General features: G+C 39.3%; 1 protein-coding gene across 3 annotated transcripts in view; it reads right to left on the bottom strand.

The window, feature by feature from the left end:
* Nucleotides 1-7571: 7571 nt before the first annotated feature.
* Nucleotides 7572-23648, bottom strand: part of usp9 (ubiquitin specific peptidase 9) — a 259627-nt gene continuing 243550 nt past the window's right edge. For all 3 annotated transcript variants that reach the window (XM_072585147.1, XM_072585145.1, XM_072585144.1), the window contains one exon: nucleotides 7572-9386. In XM_072585147.1, the coding sequence (XP_072441248.1) occupies nucleotides 9252-9386 (135 nt within the window). In that variant the 3' untranslated portion in view covers nucleotides 7572-9251. The remainder of the gene's footprint in view (nucleotides 9387-23648) is intronic.

Below are 23648 nucleotides of genomic sequence, written 5' to 3'. Positions count from 1 at the left end.
TCCAAATACTGATTAAGAGGGCTTTGCAGGGTTGACAGGCCTGTTTTCCACTATCATTTCAGAGCTTGTGCCAATTTCAAGTGTCTCACCCAGTTTGATTCCTTTGTTTAGATTTCATAGGGGCATGATCAACCATGCCAGTTCAAAGGACTCTTAAGAATCATTAAGCTTACCTTGGGTCTGGAGGCACAGATAGGTAAAACAATGCAAGGGTAGCAGATTTTGCTGGCCAAAAAGATATTAATAAAGCAGATAGGTTTTTGCAACAATTTACAATTGTTTTTGGTACCCATTAGGCAATCTTATAATTTCACCAGTTGTGGGATTCAAATCCATGTCAACTACCAGGTCAGTGATATTACCAATACTCCATTACATCACTCTCAGTTGATGCCATAATGAATGACAATGCATAATTCATGGAGGATCTTTGCAAAATGAGACTGAACAGATTGGTAATAGATGATAGGGTTAGAATCTTTTGAAAAGTTTGGGATAAACTGTTTTTCAGTTAAAGAACATTTTTGGTTATAGACACTTTCAGGTCCATGAAGGCCCTTTGGGAAAAAAAAAGTGCCTGAATAGACTTGAACAGACTGGTAGGTACACCAAAGTTCAGACCTTTAGGGGAAAAAACAACTTTACTTTTAGGTCTGTTTGGGCTAAGCAAACTTCTTTCTCTCTCTTCACCCCCCCCCCCCCCCCCACACTAAAAGTGTCCATATTCAACATGTTGACAGGTCAGTTGGGATCCACTTTTACGCACATGTCCGAATGATTGCAAGACAAAAAACTTTGACAAAAATATGCTTTGTTTCAGTTCCACTTGAATAAAAAAATTGACATCCAGAAAATGAGTTGAGGTGTAACATAAACAAAGAAATTAGTCTGTAATCTGCCTATAAAATATGCTGATGGAATAAGACTAGGTGCCACAAGTACAAATTAATAAAATATAAAACCTGAGACGTAGGCTTTGTAGACAGCAAACAACATGTTAAATGGACTCCCAGGCAGATTTTAGCAATTAAAATTAAAAGAAAATGAATGCAAACAACTGCAGGAAGCAAGGGACAACCTACGTCTAAAAGCAACCATATGATTGCACAATAAAAAGCAGGAGTAAATGGAAAAGTTAAAGGTTAGAAAAGCAGGTAGAGTACATACGAGGATGGTTCAAGGCATAGCAAAGTCGTAACATTTACTATTACATTATGGAAGTTGATCAGAAGTAGAGTGGGCTACTTGAAAACAGATGCTGTTAATGAAGAGAAAATGCCAGGTTAAATCACTATTTACAATTTAAGATGATGTCAAATGTCAGGCCAGAAGAGAACTGTTAATTGACATAAACAGGAAGCAACAGCCCAGTGCTATTTTAACTAGACTATTAATCCAAAGACCCTAATATCTGGATACTCTGTTCTGAATCCCACCATTGCACATGGTGGAATGTGAATGCAATAATTAAAAAAAAACGGATAGTGTCTAATAATAGTCATGAAGCTATTATTGATTTGTCAGCAAAGTAATTAGGTTGACTTTTAACTTTTTTGGATTATGACCTAGCCAGCAACACCCATGTACTGTGAACAAATTTGAATGAGATGCTGAAGCTGTCCATGTCCAAATGCAGAAAAACCTGGAAAATGTCCAAGTTTGGGATGATAAACAACAAGTAACATTTGCATCACACAAATGCCAGACAATAATCAATGGCAGAATCTAACCATTACCTCTTGACATTCAGTAGTGGCTAAAGCCCCATTATTTCAATATCCTGGTGTCATCACTGGTGAGAAATTGGGCTGGACTAGCCATACAAATATTGTGATGACAAGAGCAGCTCAGAGGTTTGAAATCCTAAAGAAAGTTACACCTCCTGACTTCCCAAAACCTAACCATAACCAAAAAGGCACAAGTCAGGATAGCAATGAGATACTTCCCAATTGCTAACAAAAAGCTTGACACCACCCAGGACAAAATAGGCCAATTGTTTGGGATCAAATTCACGAACAGTCACTCCACCACCAATGGTCAGGAGCAGCAGGGCTTCCCATTGACAAGATGCAACACAAACATTTACCGAGACTCCTTAGCACTTTCCAAACTCTCAAAAACCATTTAGAAGAACAAGGATATCATATACATGGGAACATAACTACCTACAATTCCCTCGTCAAACCCACTCTCCATCCTGACTTGAAAATATAATCAATTCTTCACTACCATATCAAAATCTTGGAATTTCCTCCTGAATGGCATCGTGGGTCTACCTACACCAAATAGATTGCAACATTAAGGCAGCAGCTCAGGATCAAATTCTCAAATAGGGATGGACAAAAGATGCTGACCCAGCCAATGATGTCCACATCCCTTGAATACATTTAAAAAATACTCCATCTTATTCAAATTTTGCGAACTCTTCAAAGGCCAGGTTCAAATAAGATTTCATTGTTGTATGAGTTGTACAACTCAGTCAGTGACTAGATGAACCAAATGGAGTTTTAACTACCAACTACATTAAACTGCTTAACATCTAGTTACTAATAGAGTCCTGATACTTTTTCTTGAAACGGTGTGCCATCCTCCAATTTGCTGGTACATCCCAATCTCAGTTGATGGTGCTGCTTAAGATGTAAGATTCCAGAAAGAACTTGGCTTGGTATATTTTGTTTTAGTTTGGCTGATTAACATAGCTACTCTACGAGCAGAGAAACAAAAAACCTATTTTGGTACTCAGTGATTGCAATTTTAGTTTTAATTTCAGAGCAGAGTCAATGTGTCTACTTAAATAAATCTTAAAAGTCTTTGTCCATTAACACATTAGAGGATGCCCAATGTCCTTGGTCTGTAGTCTAGTATATTTGGATCATTGTTCAGGAATGACTCTGACCTCTTTAAAGTAAACCTTCACAGAAATAAACCACAGCCTCATGTCTTTCTAAAACAGCCCAAATTCCAAAGATGAAATATTCCACATCTTTTGTCACACCATTATCTAGGTAAGATCGGAAAATTATCGCAACCACCACCTAAAATATCTAAATCTAAAGCAATACAAGTTGTCTATTCTCTTCCCTACACAGTAATTTCATATTAAAAACCTCTGCCACTCTCTATGAACCATGTGCACTCATTCCAAATGATTTCATTCTATACTCAAGTTCCGATGGATCACAGATGACAAATTTTTTCACAATTGTGGAATTATTTAAATTTAGTCTCTTTTGTAGTATTTGTCAAAGAATATTTAGATTCATCAAAGTCCTGCTAAGCAAAGCCGCTCCTTCATCAGGTGGTTGTGGAGGACACAATTGTAAGACAGAATTTATAGCAAAAGTTTACAGTGTGATGTAACTGAAATTATACATTGATAAATACCTTGATTGTTTGTTGAGTCTTTCATCTGTTTGAATACCATGATAGTTCACTTCTTTCATGTGTAAATCACAAAACCTTTTTTTAAAAACATTGCATTCTCAGGTTAACTGTAACAATTGGTGTTAGCTAGACAATATGTTAAAAGCAGGACTTATACACTTAATGGTAAGGTCCTAGGGAATGTTGCTGAACAAACAGATATTGGAGCGCAGGTTCATAGCTCCTTGAAAGTGGAGTCGCAGGTAGACAGGATAGTGAAGGCGGCGTTTGGTATACTTTCCTTTATTGGTCAGAGTATTGAGTACAGGACATGGGAGGTCATGTTGCAGCTGTACAGGACATTGTTTAGGCCACTGTTGGAATATTGCGTGCAATTTTGGTCTCCTTCCTATCGGAAAGATGTTGTGAAACTTGAAAGGGTTCAGAAAAGATTTACAATGATGTTGCCAGGGTTGGAGGATCTGAGCTACAGGGAGAGGCTGAACAGGCTGGGGCTGTTTTCCCTGGAGTGTCGGAGACTGAGGGGTGACCTTATAGAGGTTTACAAAATTATGAGGGGCATGGATAGGATAAATAGACAAAGTCTTTTCCCTGGGGTCGAGGAGTCCAGAACTAGAGGGCATAGGTTTAGGGTTAGAAGGGAAAGATATAAAAGACACCTAAGGGGCAACTTTTTAATGTGTATGGAATGAGCTACTAGAGGATGTGGTGGAGGCTGGTACAACTGCAACATTTAAGAGGCATTTGGAGGAGTATATGAATAAGGAGGGTTTGGAGGGATATGGGCTGGGTGCTGACAGGTGGGACTATATTGGGTTGGGATAGCTGGTTGGCATGGACAGGTTGGACCGAAGGGTCTGTTTCCATGCTGTACATCTCTATGACTCTATGCTTGCCTTTAAACGACGGCCAAACCTAAAACAGATCATTGTTTGTAGCAAGTTGCCTGGCTTTCAGGACAACTCCATACAACCCTATAATGGTAGGCACTGCAAGACGTATCAGAGTGTGGACATGGATACCACTATTACCATGTGGGGACACCTCCCACATGTACTTGGCAGGTACTCATGTGACTCAGCCAATGTTGTCTCTCTTCAAGATGTCCTGAGGCATGGGTACATTGGGGAAACCGAGCAGAGGCTACGGCAACAGATTAATGGGCACCACACAACAATCAACAGACAAGAGTGCTCCCCCCCAGTTGGAGAACACTTCAGTGGTCCAGGACATTTGACCTCGGACCTTCGGGTGACCATCCTCCAAGACGGATTTTGGGACAGACAGCAGTGAAAAGTGGCCAAGCAGAGGCTGATAGCTAAGTTTGGTACCCATAGTTTAGAGGGGAAACCAGTAAATGTGTTGTACTTGGACTTTCAGAAAGTATTTGACAAGGTATATTACAAAAGATTAAGTCAATAGCTAAGAGTCCATGGTATTGGAGACTGTCAGTTCCAATGTACTGAGAATTGGGCTCATGGGCAGGAAACAGCAAATGCAGATAAAAGGGTTCTTTACTACTTTGGCAACCGATGGAGTTCCACATGGATCAGTATGGGACAGCATCTGTTTACAATATATATTAATGCCCTGGAGGAAGGAAATGAATATAGAATTGTCTAATTTGCAGATGAGAAGAATAGATGGAAAGGTAGGTTGCAAGAGAAATACAATGTACAGAGAAATATTGATAAATTAAGTGGGCAAAAAGCTGACAAATGGAGTATATTGTGAGAAATGTGAAGTTGTTCTCTTTGAAAGGGAGAACAACAGCACAGATTATTATTTAAATAGGGAAAAAACTGCAGAAAACTGCAACACAAAGGGATTTGGGGGTTCTTGTATTTGAAACAGATTGCACATAGTGTGGCAAGTTATCAGGAAGGCTAATGGACCTTATTTCAAAGGAAATTGGAGTGCAAAAGTAACAAAGTCGTACTGCAAACTTCACAAGATACTGGTGAGACCACATCTGGAATATGTGAGCACTTTGGGTCCCCTCGTTTAGGGAAGGATATCATTGGAGGCAATTCAAAGAAAATTCACTCACATGATCACTGCTATGAAGGGACTGTCTCATGAGCAAAGACTAAATATGGTAGGACTCTAGCCTTCATCAGTCAGGGCATTAAGCATAGAAGTTGGGAAGTTATGCTGCAGTTGTATAGGATGTTGGTGAGGTGCATGTGGAGTATTGTGTTCAGTTTTGGTCACCTTGCTTTAGGAAGGATGTTAATAACTAGAAAGAGTGAAGAAGAAATTTACAAGAATGTTGTCAGGTCTCAAGAGTCTGGGTTACAGGGAGCGGTTGTAAAGGCTAGGACGTTTTTCTTTAGACCATAGAAGACTGAGGGGGGATATTATAGAAGTGTATAAGATCAAGTGACACGAATAAGATGAATGCACTCAGTCTCTTTCCCAGGGTTGGGGAATTTAGGACTAGAGGGCAACAGTTTAAGGTTAGAGGGGAAAGAATGATCGAGAATACTCTGAGGGACAACTTTGTTCACAGAGGGTGGTACACATATGTGGAATGAGCTGCCAGCAGAAGTGGTTGAGGTGGGTACATCAACAATATTTCAAAAGCATTTGGACAAACACATGGATAGGAAAGGTTTAGAAGGATGCAAGCTAAGTGCAGGGAAATGGTGTTACATGGACCAGTTTGGGCCAAAGCACCAGTCTCTGTGCTGTATGACTCAATGAGTCTGAGCAGAAAGGTGTGGGGCCAGAATGAATTAAAGAGATCTGAGACAGGATAGCGGACGAGAGATTAAGATTTCGTTTCTCATAATCCAAATAAATAGTAATTGGTATTATAAAGGTACAAAGGATCAAGATAAGAAGCCTTCTGTATACCGTTCATGTGAAAGGATAAAAAAAATACAAAAGCCAGCCAAAATGAACATAGAGGTAGACACAATGATTTAAAATTGGTTCATTCAATATGGAGTACAGAAATCTGGACACTGCCATGATGAAATATGTGATGCTATTCCTCAATCTTGCACTGAGTTTGTGTCCTGGTGTTCCAATTTATTTCTCTCAACATATATTGCCTAGCCTGCTTAATTCTTCCAGCATGTTTCATTTTCAGGAAAAACACAAATGTTTCTAGATTTCAAGACCATTTCTACAAAATACTTAATTTTAAAGGAACATCAAAACTATAAGCTATGTAATTGAATGCACAAAAAAATTACCTGACAATTTATAGCCACAAGATAATCTCGCCAATTTTGCCTACCTTCCAGGAGAATTCTGTTCCATGGAATCAATGGTCTTCCACTGCTATTATCAACGACAGTCTTAACACTAGAGTATCACTGCAGAACATAATCTTGTCGAAGAGCATTTTTCCGTCAATGTCACTAGATAGCAATCAAAAGTGACAATATAGCTATTTTTCCCCCTCATCGGTGTTGAGACTGCATATATTATTATAATAATCACATAATTGGCTTGATGAGTAAATTCACCATACCGTATGTTTTCAAGTCATAAAACTAAATTCAATACCTTGCTGAGTTAGTGAGGACATCAGTAATGTAATCACCAGAGACTATGAAGGGAATTGATTAATGAGTGTGCTGTTTCTAATTCTCTTCTAGCAACCTAAGTTGAAACACACATTCATTTTTAAAAGTCTCTTGTGGGATGCGAGTACCACTGCTTAGCCAGCTATTATTCGTCCCAAGTGAACAATAGACAAAGATAGTGTCAGGTTCAGTTGTGCTTACAAAGTAAAACAAACCATCAGTAAGAGTTCAGATTCACAGTGACAGTGAACAAGTGTAAAGTGTGGAACAATGTAGAAAAATAGGGAGAAAGGAGTAACTTTTTTCAGTCCAAATTAAACTGAATGCTTGACATTTATACTGATCTCCAACTGGGGACATAAACACAGGTTACAAAGTTCACATTTTTTCATCCTATGACCATTTATCTAAAGTTTCCCAAAGAATGTGTTTGCAGATTTTCAATACTAAAATTTTGTGCTTCAAATGTTGTGGATGCATGCTTAGAAACAGGAGGAACTAGTTAAATAATTTACAACACCACACAAATACTTATATGTTGGGACTGTTGCCCTCAGAAAATCCCACAGTTCATTACAAATTACTTCTTCAGGTTTACTGACCCTTCATAAATTCAGAACACTGACCAATGAAATGACAGACAAAATGTTCACTGTGTCAATATTTCAATTTCTTTATTGTTGCTAGGGGGAGTTTAGTTGTAAGTATACCTCTGTGCACAAAAAAATACCAGGTGAAAGGTCACAGTGTGACTGTAGTTTCAGAATTCAACGCCACGTTATCAGCAAAACAAAAGCCAGCAAAACTTGGCATGGAACTCTGCACAGTCATTTTTTTTTAATATTTTTTTTAAATAAGAACACAGGATAAAATGATCCTTTTAATTCATGTTCTTTTTGAATTCAGCAAAATAATTTCTATAAAATAAAACTGCAAAATATTTAAATATAATAGGGTGGGTTGAGTCTGTTTTGCAGGGGTATTTGGTTTGAGACAAATTCCAAAAAAATACACATTCAAGTTACCAATTTCTTTTCCTTTTTAAATACAGTATTTACTGATTTCCTCAAAATCCATAAACAAAAGTCTAGTTTTGGAATCGAGAATCCTGCAGAATCATGACTAACCAGCAGTTTTTCTTTTAAAATTACAACCCTGCTTATGTCTGAATTAGTCTGACAGGATGGACAAGGAGCTAAGACAATTGCTTTCAAGTAGAATTGTGAATGCAACACACTAGCAATCTGCATCTCCCCCCTCCCCCCACCCTCTCACCCACCCCGGCCCAGTGGCAGTCGTGTACATCTGGACTTCTACTTCACTGGGCTGCAGTAGGAGGGAAGTTTAGAAGTTAATCTAAGTAAGCTCTACCAAGGAAATAAAACAAGCACACCAAGTACTGTCTATTATGCTCCAGGCATCCTGGCATAGCAACTGTTGCATATATTTTTCCTCCTTTAAATTCCTATAAATCCAAAACTAATAATCCTTTATCCCACCCATAGACTGCCAAATATTAGATTTGAATATATGTGCAATTGAAAGCAACTTATACTCACATTTTTCTCCAATTGAACCATCAAGGTGTAACAAAAAAAACTGAGCACAGCATTTGTTGCTCAGGGATTAAAAACTGCTGTCATTAGAATCATTTTTTCTCATTGGCTACACTAATTTGATGTGAAGCCATGCTAAATGTTACAGCATAACTAGAGCTTCAAAATGATTCAACTAATATCAGAATGAAAAAAGGCAATGAAAAAAGTTCCAGATTAACATTACATCACCATTGTCCCACATCAACCAAATGTTAAAAAGTCACCATCAAATAACTCAAAGTAAAAGCAACTCTGGTGGCATGAGTTAACCTTTTTCTGTCTGGTTGAAATGGCCATGTATTTTGAAAATAATTTGATTCACACTGCCGGTAGGCAGATAACCCTCAATGCTGAGCACAGCTGATAAAGCAAAGATTAGATTTTGTGTGTTTTGTAGGTCTGCAACACTCCTCAAGCAAATCAACATTGCTGAGGATTTAACAGTCAAACATTAATATACTATATACACCTTGCCATTTATACATTAGCATCGGGCCATTTATTACAAAACACTATACACTTTTTCCCACTGCAGGCAAGTTATATGTCAACAGCATTGCTCTGCAGGGCAGACAGTGAATAGACTCTCCATTCCAGATTGGACAGTTTTTGTTTTTAAAAGGTGTTTCTTGCACTGGTGTAGACAGACCCAGAGGAGGTTGAACTGTAAGGCCTGGGCACGTGCTCGAGCCAGTGTCTTTATCAGGTACATTGGAGAACTATCTGCAAGTTAATCTTTTGCCTGTGATGCAGGAATGTCTTCACTGCTTTCCCAATTTTCTTGAGTTCGCTGACCCGTGCGCTGAGGATTGTTCATATGGTGTGCCACAGGGCCGGTGTATGGCTGACCATGCAAATGGTTATTCTGTGAATTAAAAGATACGTTGATGATGTTTAGGAGCAAAATTAAAATCAAGAAAGCTGTACATTTTGCATGCAAATTTAAGCAAAGTAAAATCAACAATATGTTTAAATAAACCAGCAAAGAAATGTAATGTTTGTGTAACGTGCACTTTGAAAACTCCCAATCACAGTTAGGATGTAGAAAATGTCATACAACATGGTTGTTCACTTTGTTGAAGCTGAAAGGAACAGTTAAGATGGCAAAATAAAAACTAAAAGTGGCCCACTGAACATACCACAAAAAAGATAATACATTCAATCCAAAGTACATTGCCATCCTTGTCTTATATAAATGATCTTTCAAGTAAATCAACAATAGAATAATTAATGAAGGCCTACTTGGAGTATGTCTTCACATTAAGATTTGAACACAACCTAGACTGATATCCCAATGCAGAACTGTGTGCACTGCATTGTTGAGGGTTTATCTTTCAGATGAGATGTTAAGCCAAAATCAAAGATTCCATGGCACTTTTCAAAGACAGTCAAAGCTCAAGCATTTGGGAACATCCAGCTGTTGTGACACCCACATTTTTTTCTTTCTTACCTGGAAGAGCGGTCTTTGCACTTCAAATGATATGCATTTTCTACAATCTTATTGTGTGAAAGTAGAAGAATTAGGAATTAAAATATTAAATTTTTTTGCTGCAAAAATAGGTGTATTCTATTTAGCGCTGAGTGCTATTTCTATTGTTGGCTTTTATATCAGAAAAGTACAATTCACGAGATTAGAAGTGATGACTCAGCTTTAAAAAATCCTCTGAATTCTGAAGCTAAAGATCAGAGAAGTGACCCAAGCGAGAGAATATTCTCTAAAATTTAAAAAGGTTATGGATGATCTGATCCAAGTTTTCAAAATATTTCTAATTAGGGAGCCAGGACTCCCAGGTACAAAAAAGACTTTTCAGGAGCGAAAGTAGGAGACACTTCTACATCAGATGTTTGAAAGTTGAAAATCTCTGCTCTTCAAATGGCAATTGATACTAGATGCACTGCTCATTTTAAATCGAAAACTGGTTGATTTTGTATTCTAAAAGATCCAAATGTAGGGGAATGGTCAGCACATGGAGCTAGGTCACAGATCAGTAAAATGGTCTTTAATAAAGCAAGAAGTTTGAGGACCCAAATGGCTTAATTCATGTTAATGTTTCAGACAGATGTTCAGGGCACCCAATTCCATAGCTAAAATATATCCTGGAACTGCGAAGCACCTCATTCCTCAAATCTATGAAACTCTTGCAATGAAGCACTCATGGACACAGGTGTGGCTACAATCATAAGCTTGCATGTCAGGATAAATGGGAGGGTCTACAACATTGCCACAAAAAATTAGACTAGTGAAAAGATTTTAGATTTCAAAGAATCGAGAAATGGGGAAGGAAAACAAGTTAACAAAATAAGCGAAAAGACAAAATATTTCAATAGGTACATAAATAGAAAGAAGTTAGTGAAAGTAAATGTTGGTTTCATTAGAGGCAGTGAATAAAATTATAATGGGAAAAAGGATATAGCAGAAACATATTTTGCATCTATCTTAATGTAGAGGATAATAAATTACTAATAAAAACTAATGGAGAATCATATCTTAGCAGAAAGAAGAACATAAAGAAATTTGGTTAGTAAATAATACTGGGGATATCAACAGGATTAAGTGGTAACAAGTCCTCTGAACCTGATAACCTGCATCCTAGATTTTAAAGAGAGGTGGAGATAGTGGACTTATTCACTTTGATCTTCCAGTACACCTTAGATTCTAGGGCAGCTCCCAAAGATTGGAAGGTAACAAACGTAATCTCAAGATTTGAGGAGGAAGACAGAAATGGAAATCTTTAGGACAATTAGCCTATTAGTAGCAGGCAAAATGCAGCAAGTATTATTAGGAACATTTACCAAGGCATTTGGATTAAACAGAGTCAACATGTATTTGTGAAAGGATAACTCTGACAAATATGCTGGCACTTTGTGGGAATGTATACAATAATATGAAGGACTTGCTGTGCAAGATGTTAGTGCATAAAACTAGGGAGTTACGGGATCTGGGGTAATGTTTTAGGATGTACTAAGATTTGGTTAATAAACAGAAAACAGAATTGGAATGAATGCGGCGTTTTCGGGGGAGAAGGCTGTAAATAGTATGACAGTGCAAATATCAATTCCTAGACTTTTTTAACAATCAAAATAAACTACTTTTGAGAATACATAAGGAGTTTAACTCATTGTTTACTTTGTCATGTCACAAATGTCAATGAGGATGCAATAAGCCTCCAGGAGGCAGGTTGGTGAGTGGGCAATAACATGGCAGACAGAATATAATGCACAAAGATATGAAGCAATTGAATTTGGTGGAAAAGAATAAAAAGAAAATTGAACGGTGAGAGACTGAGAAATATTTGCATCCAGAGGGTCCTTTTAAATGAGTCACAAGTAGTTAACATGCAGATACACCAAGTAATGAGGAAGGCAAATGGTATGTTAGCTTTTGCTACAAAGAGAGTGGTGTATAAAAATACACAAGATTTACTACAATTATACAGGGCATTAATGAGGTCATACCTGTCAGACTGTGTGTAGTTTTGGTCTCCACACCCAAAGAAGGACATACTTGCCCTAGAGGGAGTGTAACAAATGTTCACTCGACTTGGTCCTGGAATAATGGAATTACCCTGAGTAGAATAGGCTCAAATCTCCTGGAGTTTGGAAGAAATCTATTCATCAAAATTGAAATGTAAAACGTGTAAGGGATTAGACAGGTTAGATGCTGAAAATGTGTTTCCTTGCACCGGAGAATCTAGAATTTGGGATCTCAGTATCAGAATTAGGTGTTAGTCATTTAGAGCTCAGATGGGGAGAAATGTTTTTGCAAAGAATCCCAATTTCTTTCCTACTCTAAAGAGTTATGAATATTTAGTTGTTGAAGACTTTCAAAATAGATTTTTGAAGTACAAGTCAATTAAGGGATAACGTTAGAGTTGAGGTAAATCAGTTACAGTTGCGTTCAAGAATAGGGTGGCTTGAAGGGCCGACCCACCCTTTTTGTCTTGCACATTTGAAAATGGTTTGCAATCAGAGACCATTTACCACACCCACAGGATGTTTCAAAGCATTTCACAATCAATGGAATTTTTTTTAAGCAAACACAATTGTTTGTAGTTAAATGTAGCAGTCAATTTAAGTATATGACCTCAATCAGCAAAATTAAACAACACATTTCATTTTGGTTGAGGGAAACATTGATTAAAACAGCAAGAGAGATTCTTAGCAAATTGAATAGTACCAATTATCTTAGAGGATTTAAGAATCCCTATAGTGTGGAGCATGCCATTTGGCCCATCAAGTCTACAGTGACCCTCCAACGAGCATCCCACCCAACCCCCACCACCCCGCCCCATAATCCTGCATTTTCCTTGGTTAATCCACCTAGACACTACAGGCAATTTAGTATGGCCAATCACCTAACCTGCACATCTTTGGACTGTAGCAGGAAACCAGAGTACCCGAAGGAAACCCATGCAAACGTGGAGAGAATGTGCAAATTCCACACAATTGCCCAAGGGTGGAATTGAATCCAGGTCCCAGCCACTGAGAGGTAGCAGTCCTAACCACTGGACTTCTGTGCTACCCTCACATCAATCTTAGAACAGTTGCTTGGTTTAATGCCTTATTTGCTTCTGACCATACAAAATTTCTCAGAACTGAGGTTATAGTGAAGGGTGTGTGCTCAAAAAAATAGTGGGATTTAAATGCAATACTTTTGTGATTTAAAAGGCTATCTGAGCTACTGACCAAGACAGGTAAACAGTGATGGCACACTTTAAATAAGGATTTGTAAATGCACATCCTTCAATGGATACGTTAAAGAATTCACAAGAACAAAGGTTCCGAAATTGGAGACAAAAAGCATTATGCAAATATGTAACAGGGGCCCATTTATGATTGGGGTGCTCCCCACCCTTTCATTGCTACCTGCCTCACTGCAAGCAAGGGGGTGAGATTACACATGGAGTCAGATGGGAAGAAAGTAGAATCACCAGATTACTGCTGAAGGTGGACTGGGATCCTGGAGAGAATAGCTGGAACTATAAGATATAGCAAGATGGGATCAACAGGAAGCTACAGCACAGCTTAAAGACTGAATGCTAATGTAAATCTTTAGACAAAGACTTAAAATGTGAAAGGTAACCCCAAGTAAAACTACAAAATGGAAATTTGCATACAGTCTTCACACAGGTTGCCCCTTTAAATTGCCACATGCAGGTAGTTGCACAGAAACAAAACTTCAAGGACTTGCACAGTTAAACTGCCAAGCAGTACAAAAAAATGATGACATGCTCGAGGCCAGAGGGGGAAATGAAGGCTATGCAAGTTTAGGTGATGGTAGGGAATAACAAAATTAAGGTGTGGGGTAACAAATCTAGTGCTCTGGGTTGGGTTGAAAGCAGAAAGGAAAGAAATATGAATACAACAGGAATTGCTTACATTAACAGAAGTAGTTAACACTAGTAAAGCTTGCAATAATGGTGACTATTATCTCTACAATGCTTCATATTGATTACTTTTTCCAGAATTTCAGATTTGAAGGATTATGGGGAAAATGAATCTCAAGTTGGGGTGGAAATATCTGGAGTAGTTGCTTGATTAGCTCATTGAAAGGTCACTATGGACATTTGAGATTTTGTTTTAAAAGCATTACTTGCTTTGCTGCTTCTGCTGGGGCTGTTTTGAATAGTCACAAGCTTGGACAGTGTGCTTCAGTGTCTGGAATTAGTTGGGGACAAGAGCCCTGCAAAAGTCAGGATGCCCCAACTAATCTTTTGAATTTGTGAAAGAACCATTTTGTTCAGTTTAGGGTGAAGCTTGATTGTTCTTCTAAATGACTGTTTGGAGGAACTTCTCTAATATTTTGGTTCCTAAGCTAGCTGTATTGATAAGAATGCAGAGGCAAATGTGGTGATTTGTGATGACCACATATACTAGAATAGAGGAACAAACTTCAGAAGACTGCATGCTTTAACCTTATTTCATCAAGGATAAATCTACTGGCCAAAGTTTTCATTTTCAGAAAGCTAATCTATGCAGAGAAATTCACTTTTTTCTTCCCCGAACAGTAAGAATGCACGTGTTTGTAAGATTGATTTGGGGATATTAAGAGGGATAAGCAATCACACATCTGCATTACTGACTGTACATGTTAACTGTTATTACATCTTAACTTAAATGACCTTTGTTTTGACAACAAACAATTGTGTTTAATAAGAAACCTGGTTGATACTTGTCCGAGCCTCCACCACTTCCTCTGGCAACTCATTCCATACACACACCACCCTCTGCGTGAAAAAGTTGCCCTCTTTTATATCTTTCCCCTCTCACCCTAAACCTATGCCCCCGAGTTCTGGATGACTCCAACCCACGGAAAATACTTTGTCTATTTATCCTATCCATGCCACTCATGATTTTATAAAATTCTATAATGTCACCCCTTAGCCTCTGATGCTCCAGGGAAAACAGCCCTAGCCTATTCAACCTCTCCCTATGACTCAAAGCATCTAACCCTGGCAACATCCTTGTAAATCTTTTCTGACCCATTTCAAGTTTCACAACATCTTTCCGATAGAAAGGAGACCAGAACTGCACACAATATTCCAAAAATGGCCTAACCAATGTCGTGCACAGCCGCAACATGACCTCCCAACTCCAGTACTCAATTCTCTGACCAATAAAGGGAAACATACCAAACACCTTCTTCACTTTCAAGGAGCTATGAACCTGCACTCCAAGGACTCTATTCAGCAACACTCCCTAGGACCTTACCATTAAGTGTATAAATCCTGCTAAGATTTGCTTTCCCAAAATGCAGCACCTCGCATTTATCTGAATTAAACTCCATCTGCCACTTCTCAGCCCATTGGCCCATCTGATCAAGATCATGTTGTAATCTGAGGTAGCCGTCTTCGTTGTCCACTACACCTCCAATCTTGGTGTCATCTGCAAACTTACTAACTATACCTCCTACGTTCACATCCAAATCATTGATATAAATGATGAAAAGTAGCAAACCAGCATCAATCCTTGTGGCACTCCACTGGTCACAGACCTCCAGACTGAAAAACAATCCTCCACCACCATCCTCTGTCTTCTTTGAGCCAGTTCTGTATCCAACTGGCTAATTCTCCCTGTATTCCGTGAGATCGAACCTTGCTAACCAGTCTCCCATGGGGAACTTTACTTGAACAAAGATGGGGTAGAGAGGGGAAATTAAAAGGACATGAAAAGGAAAACAAGGAGTATGGTAAAGGCAGATTTTTAATAAAATGTAATTCACCTTATATTGCAGCTTGTGAAGTGTGATCCATAAGCATCAAATCTAGGATATCACTACCTGAACTTGTGCATCTTTGCAAAAGCAGTTGGAACAGCAACTAACAACCAAAGTTTTGATCAGAGAGGAGTAGATCAACCACAGCTGAAAAGAGACTTGAACGTATACTATACACAGCATAACAGAGTAGCGAATCAATAAGTGACCTGATTCATGGCTAAGCATTTTGATGGCTCACTGAAGGATCTGACAGAACTGGAAATATTTCAGCATCTTAAGAGTTCAAGAAAACCCTCTCTACAGCACCTAAGAGCAAGCTTGCCAAACTGATAAAACAGCTTTAAGGGGTTGAGACACTTGACATGACGACACTGGTAAGAACTGTACCAAATCATATTTAATTGAGAAACAACTTAAAGTAATAAGACAATAAAACTCAGAACGAATATAATCATTTACATTTAAAAATTGGAGTTCTGAATTATACATGTGATGTTTCAATTTGTTTCAACTTACCTAAAAATATCAAGGTTGCACTGGAAGAGATTAAAATACCTCAAATATGATGCACAACACCAACCTGTGGCCAAACTGTGCGATTACAACTCATGGCAACATTTATGGCACTCATTATTTTCTTTACTGTTACACACCAAGACTGAAGATCAAGTGTAGACTTAAGATGAAGTGAAATTAGAGACAACTGTACAAAAGTATAGGGTTTTCAATCATTTTCTATTTGAAACTACACTGGTATTTTTCTTTAAAAACGTATCGGCATTTTTAAAAACAAAGTAGAAGAATTGAGAGAATTTTGGGAAATAAATTGGTTGGAGTTGAGGAATGCAGAATTGAAATGTTGTAATAACACCAGTTCACCACAAGTTCACACAGGCAGCTTTAAGATTTTAATATCATGGAAATAAAATGTTGAAGCCATGATGTAGCCACCTTTATTTAAAATTACATCAGGAAATGTATGTAGAGATTAGAAGAATATAATGCCTACACTGTAAAAGCACATGGCATCCACAACAACCCTCCAAACAGCATCTCACCCAGACCCAGCCCCCTATCTCTGTAACCCTGCCTCTCCCATGGCTAATCCATCGAACCTACATATTCCAGGATACTATGAACAATTTGGATGGCCAATCCACCTAACCTGCACAACGTTGGACTGTGGGAGGAAACTGGACCACCCAGGAAACCTGTGTAGACACAGGGAAAATGTGCAAACTCTGTTGCCCAGGCCTGGAATCGAAGCTGGTACCCTGCATCTGTGAGGCAGCAGTGCTAAACACTGAGCCACCCTGTCATATTATGTCACTTTATTTTTAAAATTTGTTCAGGGATGTGGGCTTCACAAGTTGAACCAGCATTGTCCATCCTTAATTACTTGAGCTGGTTGCAGGAAGGCGTTGCCTTCTAAAACCACTGCAGTTCACATGGTGTACATATATCCACTCAATTTTATGATGACAGTTCATCTGCTCTTGTTGCCCCAGTATTTGTATGACTAGTTCTGCTTCTGGTCAATGGGCAGTGAGGGTGTTCAGCATTGGTATTGTCATCAAAGGTGAAGGGGCAATGATGAGATTCTCACTTCAGCTGAAGAGGGTTGGGCCTAGGACACTACCCTGAAGAATTCCTGCAGTAATGTCCTAAAGTAGAGATGAATGACCTCTTATCCCAATCATTATCTTTTGTGCCCAGTATGACTTCAATTAGCAGAGATTTCTCTCCAAATTCCACCGATTCTAGCTTTTCTAGGGCTCTTTGATGCCATACTCCCACCAATTGTCGTCTTTATGTCAAGGACAGTCACTCTCACCTATGAGGTTCAGCTCTTTTGACCATGTTTAAACCAAGGCTGGAATGAGATTGTGTCAACTTTGCACAACACTACTTTGTATTTGCAATGCAGGTCACATTTCCTGAGTAAACATCTGTGCTAACTGGCTGTCATCTCTACTTTCCTGTGGTTAACTTTACATGCAACTGGTACACTATAATGATTCCGAAATTTAAATTTAATTTGAAGCTTCTGCAGTGTTGCAACCATAGCCCTTCGTCAGCAAATAAATCACAACCCTTTACAATCTCAACTTAACCTTTCTGCTACCCATTTTCTTGACATCTCTTCTAATCTTGGTGCCATTTCTTTTTAAATGTTCTACTGTTTGGCTAGATTTATGCTCATTTCTACACCTCCACTTCCTCGGTCTGATCATCCTCAAAGTAATGTAACGAATAAAAAAGATCAAATATGAACTTACAAATGAGCTTATACTGTCATTTCTACATTGCAAATTGCCAGTCGCCTCATTGCAAAATATTCAACAGCAGGGATGCGTTAGCATATCATTGACAACCTGTGTCAAACATAATTGAACCATCAATTCAGAATCTCTCCACCTGGAAACACCACAGACGTCCACCTCTGCAGCATTATTCATCATGACCCAAGGTCAGACTATTTGTTATTGAAACCCTTATCTATTCTTTGTCTCCAGGTTCAACTAGTCCAATGCTGCTACTAATTAGAAGTTTGAGGTTCAAGAGAATAAAGTCACAAGATATCATGGTTTGTACAAGCAACAATTAACTTTACAAAACATAATTAACAATACATGTAAAATGTGTAGTTTAACATCCAAAATTAACACGTGACACACATGATCAACAGTGGTGATCAAATACATTAGAGTACATCAAAGTGCAACTGCAATCAATATAGATCCCACAGATATTTTAGCAACACCCCCAGATGTTGATGATATTACGAGTTATCAAACATCATGAAACTTTGCATGTTCTCAATTCTTCACTTTTGCCAACCTCGCAACAGTCAAACCATTAACAATTGCTTCCTGTTCTGGTCACGTGTTTGGGTCTATGCTTCCCTGGACACTGCAAACAGATCTGTTACTTACTCACATGCACAACTCCAGTTTTTCTGCAACAACTAGCTTCACCAAGTTAGAACCACCTCCGTTTTCGCGAGCTCTAATCTTGCCATATGCCAACGCTGCTTGTGTGCTTTTCAAGCACTGCTCTCAGCTGCACCAACTCCAACTTCTGACTTAACTGCTTGCTAACTTCAAAACTTTTGCCCAAGTTCCAACAGCAGAGATATCCAACTGCTCTGGACTTTGCATTAGGTTCATAAACATAGAATGAATGTAGCTCAGTCGCCTTCCCAACAGTACAGCTAAGAGCTGCACTGCATAACACAGCATTTATGTCTCTTACCCTCTTACACACTTACTGATTTTACCCACGACCCATAAAACTTGAAACTCTTCCGTGACCCAAAAACTATTTCCTTTTTTTTATTAAAAGGACAGTATAGTGGCCAGCATTGCTGCCTTTCAGCACCAGAGATCCAGGTTCTATTCCAGCCTCGGGAGGCTGTTAGTGTGGAGTTTGCACATTCTCCCCATGTCTCCATGGCTTTCCGCCGGGTGCTCTGGTTTCTTCAGAGTCCAAGGAAGTGCAATTTAAGTGGATTGACCATGCTTCATTACCCATAGTGTTCAGGGATGGGTAGGTTAGGTGCATTAGCCACGGGAAATGCAGGGAATGAGTAGTGGAATGGGTCTGGGTGGGATGTTGTTCAGAGGGTTGGTGTGGACTTGTTTGGCCGAATAGCCTGTTTTTGCACTGTGGGGATTCTACAAAAAAAAACTATGCCGAATGACCTATTGAAATTTTTGGATTAAGCCAGTCCCCCTTACTTGGAACCAAGTGTGCTCTGAAATGTTACAATTCAAATCACTGACTTCTGCAGAACAATTGGTTACAAGAGGAAATACATACAGCTGCCCATTTCTTAACCTGTAAACATGCCTCAATGACCTCAATATTTAACGACTAACACATGTTTCTGCATCAGAAACCAATGTTTAAATCTTCCAAATTTAAATTTCTCCACGGAACCATACCAACACATCTGTAATCATTACCATTCTGCAAACTTCCTCAAACTCTGGCTTATTGTGCACCCACACTCATTTCAACCAAGGTTAGTAATTTCCTTGGTCAAACTTCTTTTATGACTAATCCATAAATGCGCTCTCTCATACCAGCCGAAGAGTCACTCACCCCAATACAATACTTAGTTTTATGTCAATTTTTGTTTATGTTCCTGTGACAAACCTTTGTCTACATTAGAAGGTATTACGCAAATGCAAGTAGATGCGCTCGAGTTAATTTTTAAAATATACTTGATGTGCCTTTCCTAAGAGCCTTTTTCTGTAATAAATCCCAACGTCCACATTTAGGTCAGAAATGACAACAGATTCACATTTCATGGAGGTAACTGCACCCTCCTTCAACATGAGGTGCTACACCAGCATCGCTGGCAGAGTGCATAATCAGTGTGAAGTTTCAGAGTCATTTAACATAATTATGCACTGGAACCTCTAATGGAAATACCAAAACAGTAAATAATATAAAATAATAGCTCATGCAGTGTTGGCATGTCATTGACCTTGAAGAAAACAGCTCAGACATGTCTGACAACTTCAGTTATACGGATTTTCCAATATTAAGTTCCAACTGGCACAAATTCAAGGGGATCTTCAAGCATTCAGCAATGGTGATATAATTAACTAGTGTGGAGACCTAAGCACATCTTAAAAAAAATCTGATGGCAAACCAGGAAGTAAAATGCAATTTTGATGATGGCATCGACTCAAAATGATAATTACTTTTCTCTCCTAACAAATGCTGCTAGATATTCTGAGTATTTTGCAGCACTTACATTTTTATTTTAGTTAAATCCACTAATTAGCCTTTCTTTTTAAAAGACACAGTGCAACAAAAATTGCTGACTTATCTGATGGACACAAAGTATCAAGCAGGCTTAAGAAAAGGATGTTAAAAAATCAATGAATTATGTGGATTCTGGGTAATGCAAGATGGAGGACAGGAAAAATTTTTGGCTGGAAGAGCTGCTCCTTTTTTTGAGGTATTTTAGGTGCTGGGGGTGATTTGCTCGAATTCCAGGAGCAGCAATTACTGTTTTATATGCTGTTGCATTGTTTTGGAACTTGGGGAAAAACGTCAAACCAACAGCAGTTTAAAAGGGAGAAAAGCAGCCAAAGGAAGCACATGGTAAGGACAGTGCAGGGGAGAGAGAGAGAGAGAGAGAGAGAGAACCTGCACAGTTACTGCCTTTGCTGTTTGAATTAGTGTATCGCTGGACATCGGAGTGCATCTGGGAAAATTAACAAACAGTGAAATTCACAACTAATCTTGGAGGAACCGTTGGGCGAAGTTCACAGCACAGAATCAGATAAGTTAATTGTTGTTTTCAATCTGTCCAAGAGAAAGGCTGCAGTCATGAGTATAGTGGATTCTTTCTTGATGAAATGTTTTTGGAGACAAGTCTCTTGATTAAACTTAAAATATAAGCCATAGCTATTAATTTAACCTGGGGCAGTGTTTGTAGAGGAATAAGACGGTGTTATTTTCTGGGTCTGTAGATTGTGAAGGAGCAAAAAATGGCCTGTGGGAGTTTAAGGGTTACTGCGGATTATATCTGCCATAAATGCTGTTGGATGCGAATCTTATCAGATCGAGTGGATCGGTTGGAGAGACGGATAGAAGCGATGAGGAATTTGTAACAGCAACAGTATGTGATGGATGGCGGGGGGAAGAGAAGGAAGTCTCAGATACAGTCACATAGATGGGTTAACTCCAGGAAAGGTGAGAGGGGTTGGCACCTAGGGCAGGAGTCTTTTGTGGATATACCCATTCCAAACAGGTATGCTGTTTGGGAAAGTGTAAGTAGTGATGGATTCTCAGGGGAATGTAGCACGAACAACCAAGTTTCTGGTATTGAGACTAGCTCTAATGCAACGATGGGTACATCGGCTTCCAAGAGATCAATTGTGTTAGGGGATTCTGTAGTCAGAGGTACAGACAAACGTTTCTGTGGCCAGCAGAGAAAAAGCAAAATGGTGCGTTGTTTCTCTGGTGCCAGGATCAAGGATGTCTCAGAGAGGGTGCAGAATGTTCTCGGGTGGGGGGGGGGGCGGGGGGGCAGCAGGAAGACATTGTCCACATTGGAAGGGGAAAAGGTTGAGACTCTGAAGGGAGATTACAGAGTTAGGCAGAAATTTAAAAAAGGTCCTCAATGGTAGTAATATCTGGATTACTCCAAGTGCTATGGACTGAGGGCAGGGATGGGAGGATAGAGCAGAAGGAGGCATGGCTAAGGAGCTGGTGTATGGGAGAAGGATTCACATTTTTGGATCATTGGAATCTCATTTGGGGTAGACGTGATCTGTATAAGGAGGATGGATTACACCTCAATTGGAAGGGGACTAAGATACTGGCAAGGAAATTTGCTGGAACTGCTTGGGAGGATTTAAACTAGTAAGGTTGTGGGGGGGGGTGGGGGGGGTGGGGGGTGGGGTGGAGAGAAGGAAGAAGACCCAGGGAAATAGTGAGGAAAGAGATCGATCTGAGACAGGTACAGCTAAGAACAAAAGTGAGTCAAACAGAAAGGGCAGAAAGGGACAAGGTAGGACTAATAAATTAAACTGCATTTATTTCAATGCAAGGGGCCTAACAGGGAAGGCAGATGAACTCACGGCATGGTTAGGAACATGGGACTGGTATATCATAGCAATTACGGAAACATGGCTCAGGGATGGGCAGGACTGGCAGCTTAATGTTCCAGGATACAAATGCTACAGGAAGGATAGAAAGGGAGGCGAGAGAGGAGGGGGAGTGGCATTTTTGATAAGGGATAGCAGTGTGCTGAGGGAGGATATTCCCGGAAATACATCCAGGGAAGTTATTTGGGTGGAACTGAGAAAGAAGAAAGGAATGATAACCTTATTGGGATTGTATTATAGCCTGCCCCAATAGTCAGAGGGAAATTGAGAAACAAACTTGAAGGAGATCTCAGCTTTCTGTAAGAATAATAGGGTAGTTACGGTAGAGGAATTTTAACTTTCCAAACATCGACTGGGACTGCCATAGTGTTAAAGGTTTAGATGGAGAGGAATTTGTTAAGTGTGTACAAGACAATTTTCTGATTCAGTATGTGGATGTACCAACTAGAGAAGGTGCAAAACTTGACCTACTCTTGGGAAATAAGGCAGGGCAGGTGACTGAGGTGTCAGTGGGGGAGCACCTTGGGGCCAGCGACCATAATTCTATTCGTTTTAAAATAGTGATGGAAAAGGATAGACCAGATCTAAAAGTTGAAGTTCTAAATTGGAGAAAGGCCAATTTTGACAATATTAGGCAAGAACTTTCGAAAGCTGGTTGGAGGCAGATGTTCGCTGGTAAAGGAACGGCTGGAAAATGGGAAGCCTTCAGAAATGAGATAACAAGAATCCAGAGAAAGTGTATTCCTGTCAGGGTGAAAGGGAATGCTGGATGACTAAAGAAATGGAGGGTTTGGTTAAGAAAAAGAAGGAAGCATATGTCAGGTATAGACAGGATAGGTCGAGTGAATCCTTAGAAGAGTATAAAGAAAGTAGGAGTATACCTAAGAGGGAAATCAGGAGGGCAAAATGGGTACATGAGATGGCTTTGGCAAATAGAATTAAGGAGAATCCAAAGGGTTTTTACAAATATATTAAGGACAAACAGGTAACTAGAGAGAGAATAGGGCCCCTCAAAAGATCAGCAAGGTGGTCATTGTGTGGAGCCACAGAAAATGGGGGAGATACTAAATGAATATTTTGCATCAGTATTTACTGTGGAAAATATAGACTGCAGGGAAATAGGTGGTGACATCTTGCAAAATGTCCAGATTACAGAGGAGGAAGTGCTGGATGTCTTGAAACGGTTAAAGGTGGATAAATCCCCAGGACCTGATCAGGTGTACCCGAGAACTCTGTGGGAAGCTAGAGAAGTGATTGCTGGGCCTCTTGCTGAGAT

The sequence above is a fragment of the Chiloscyllium punctatum genome, chromosome 15 (assembly GCF_047496795.1).
Source record: "Chiloscyllium punctatum isolate Juve2018m chromosome 15, sChiPun1.3, whole genome shotgun sequence".
NCBI lineage: Eukaryota > Metazoa > Chordata > Chondrichthyes > Orectolobiformes > Hemiscylliidae > Chiloscyllium > Chiloscyllium punctatum.
This window is presented reverse-complemented; position numbering and strand designations above follow the sequence as displayed.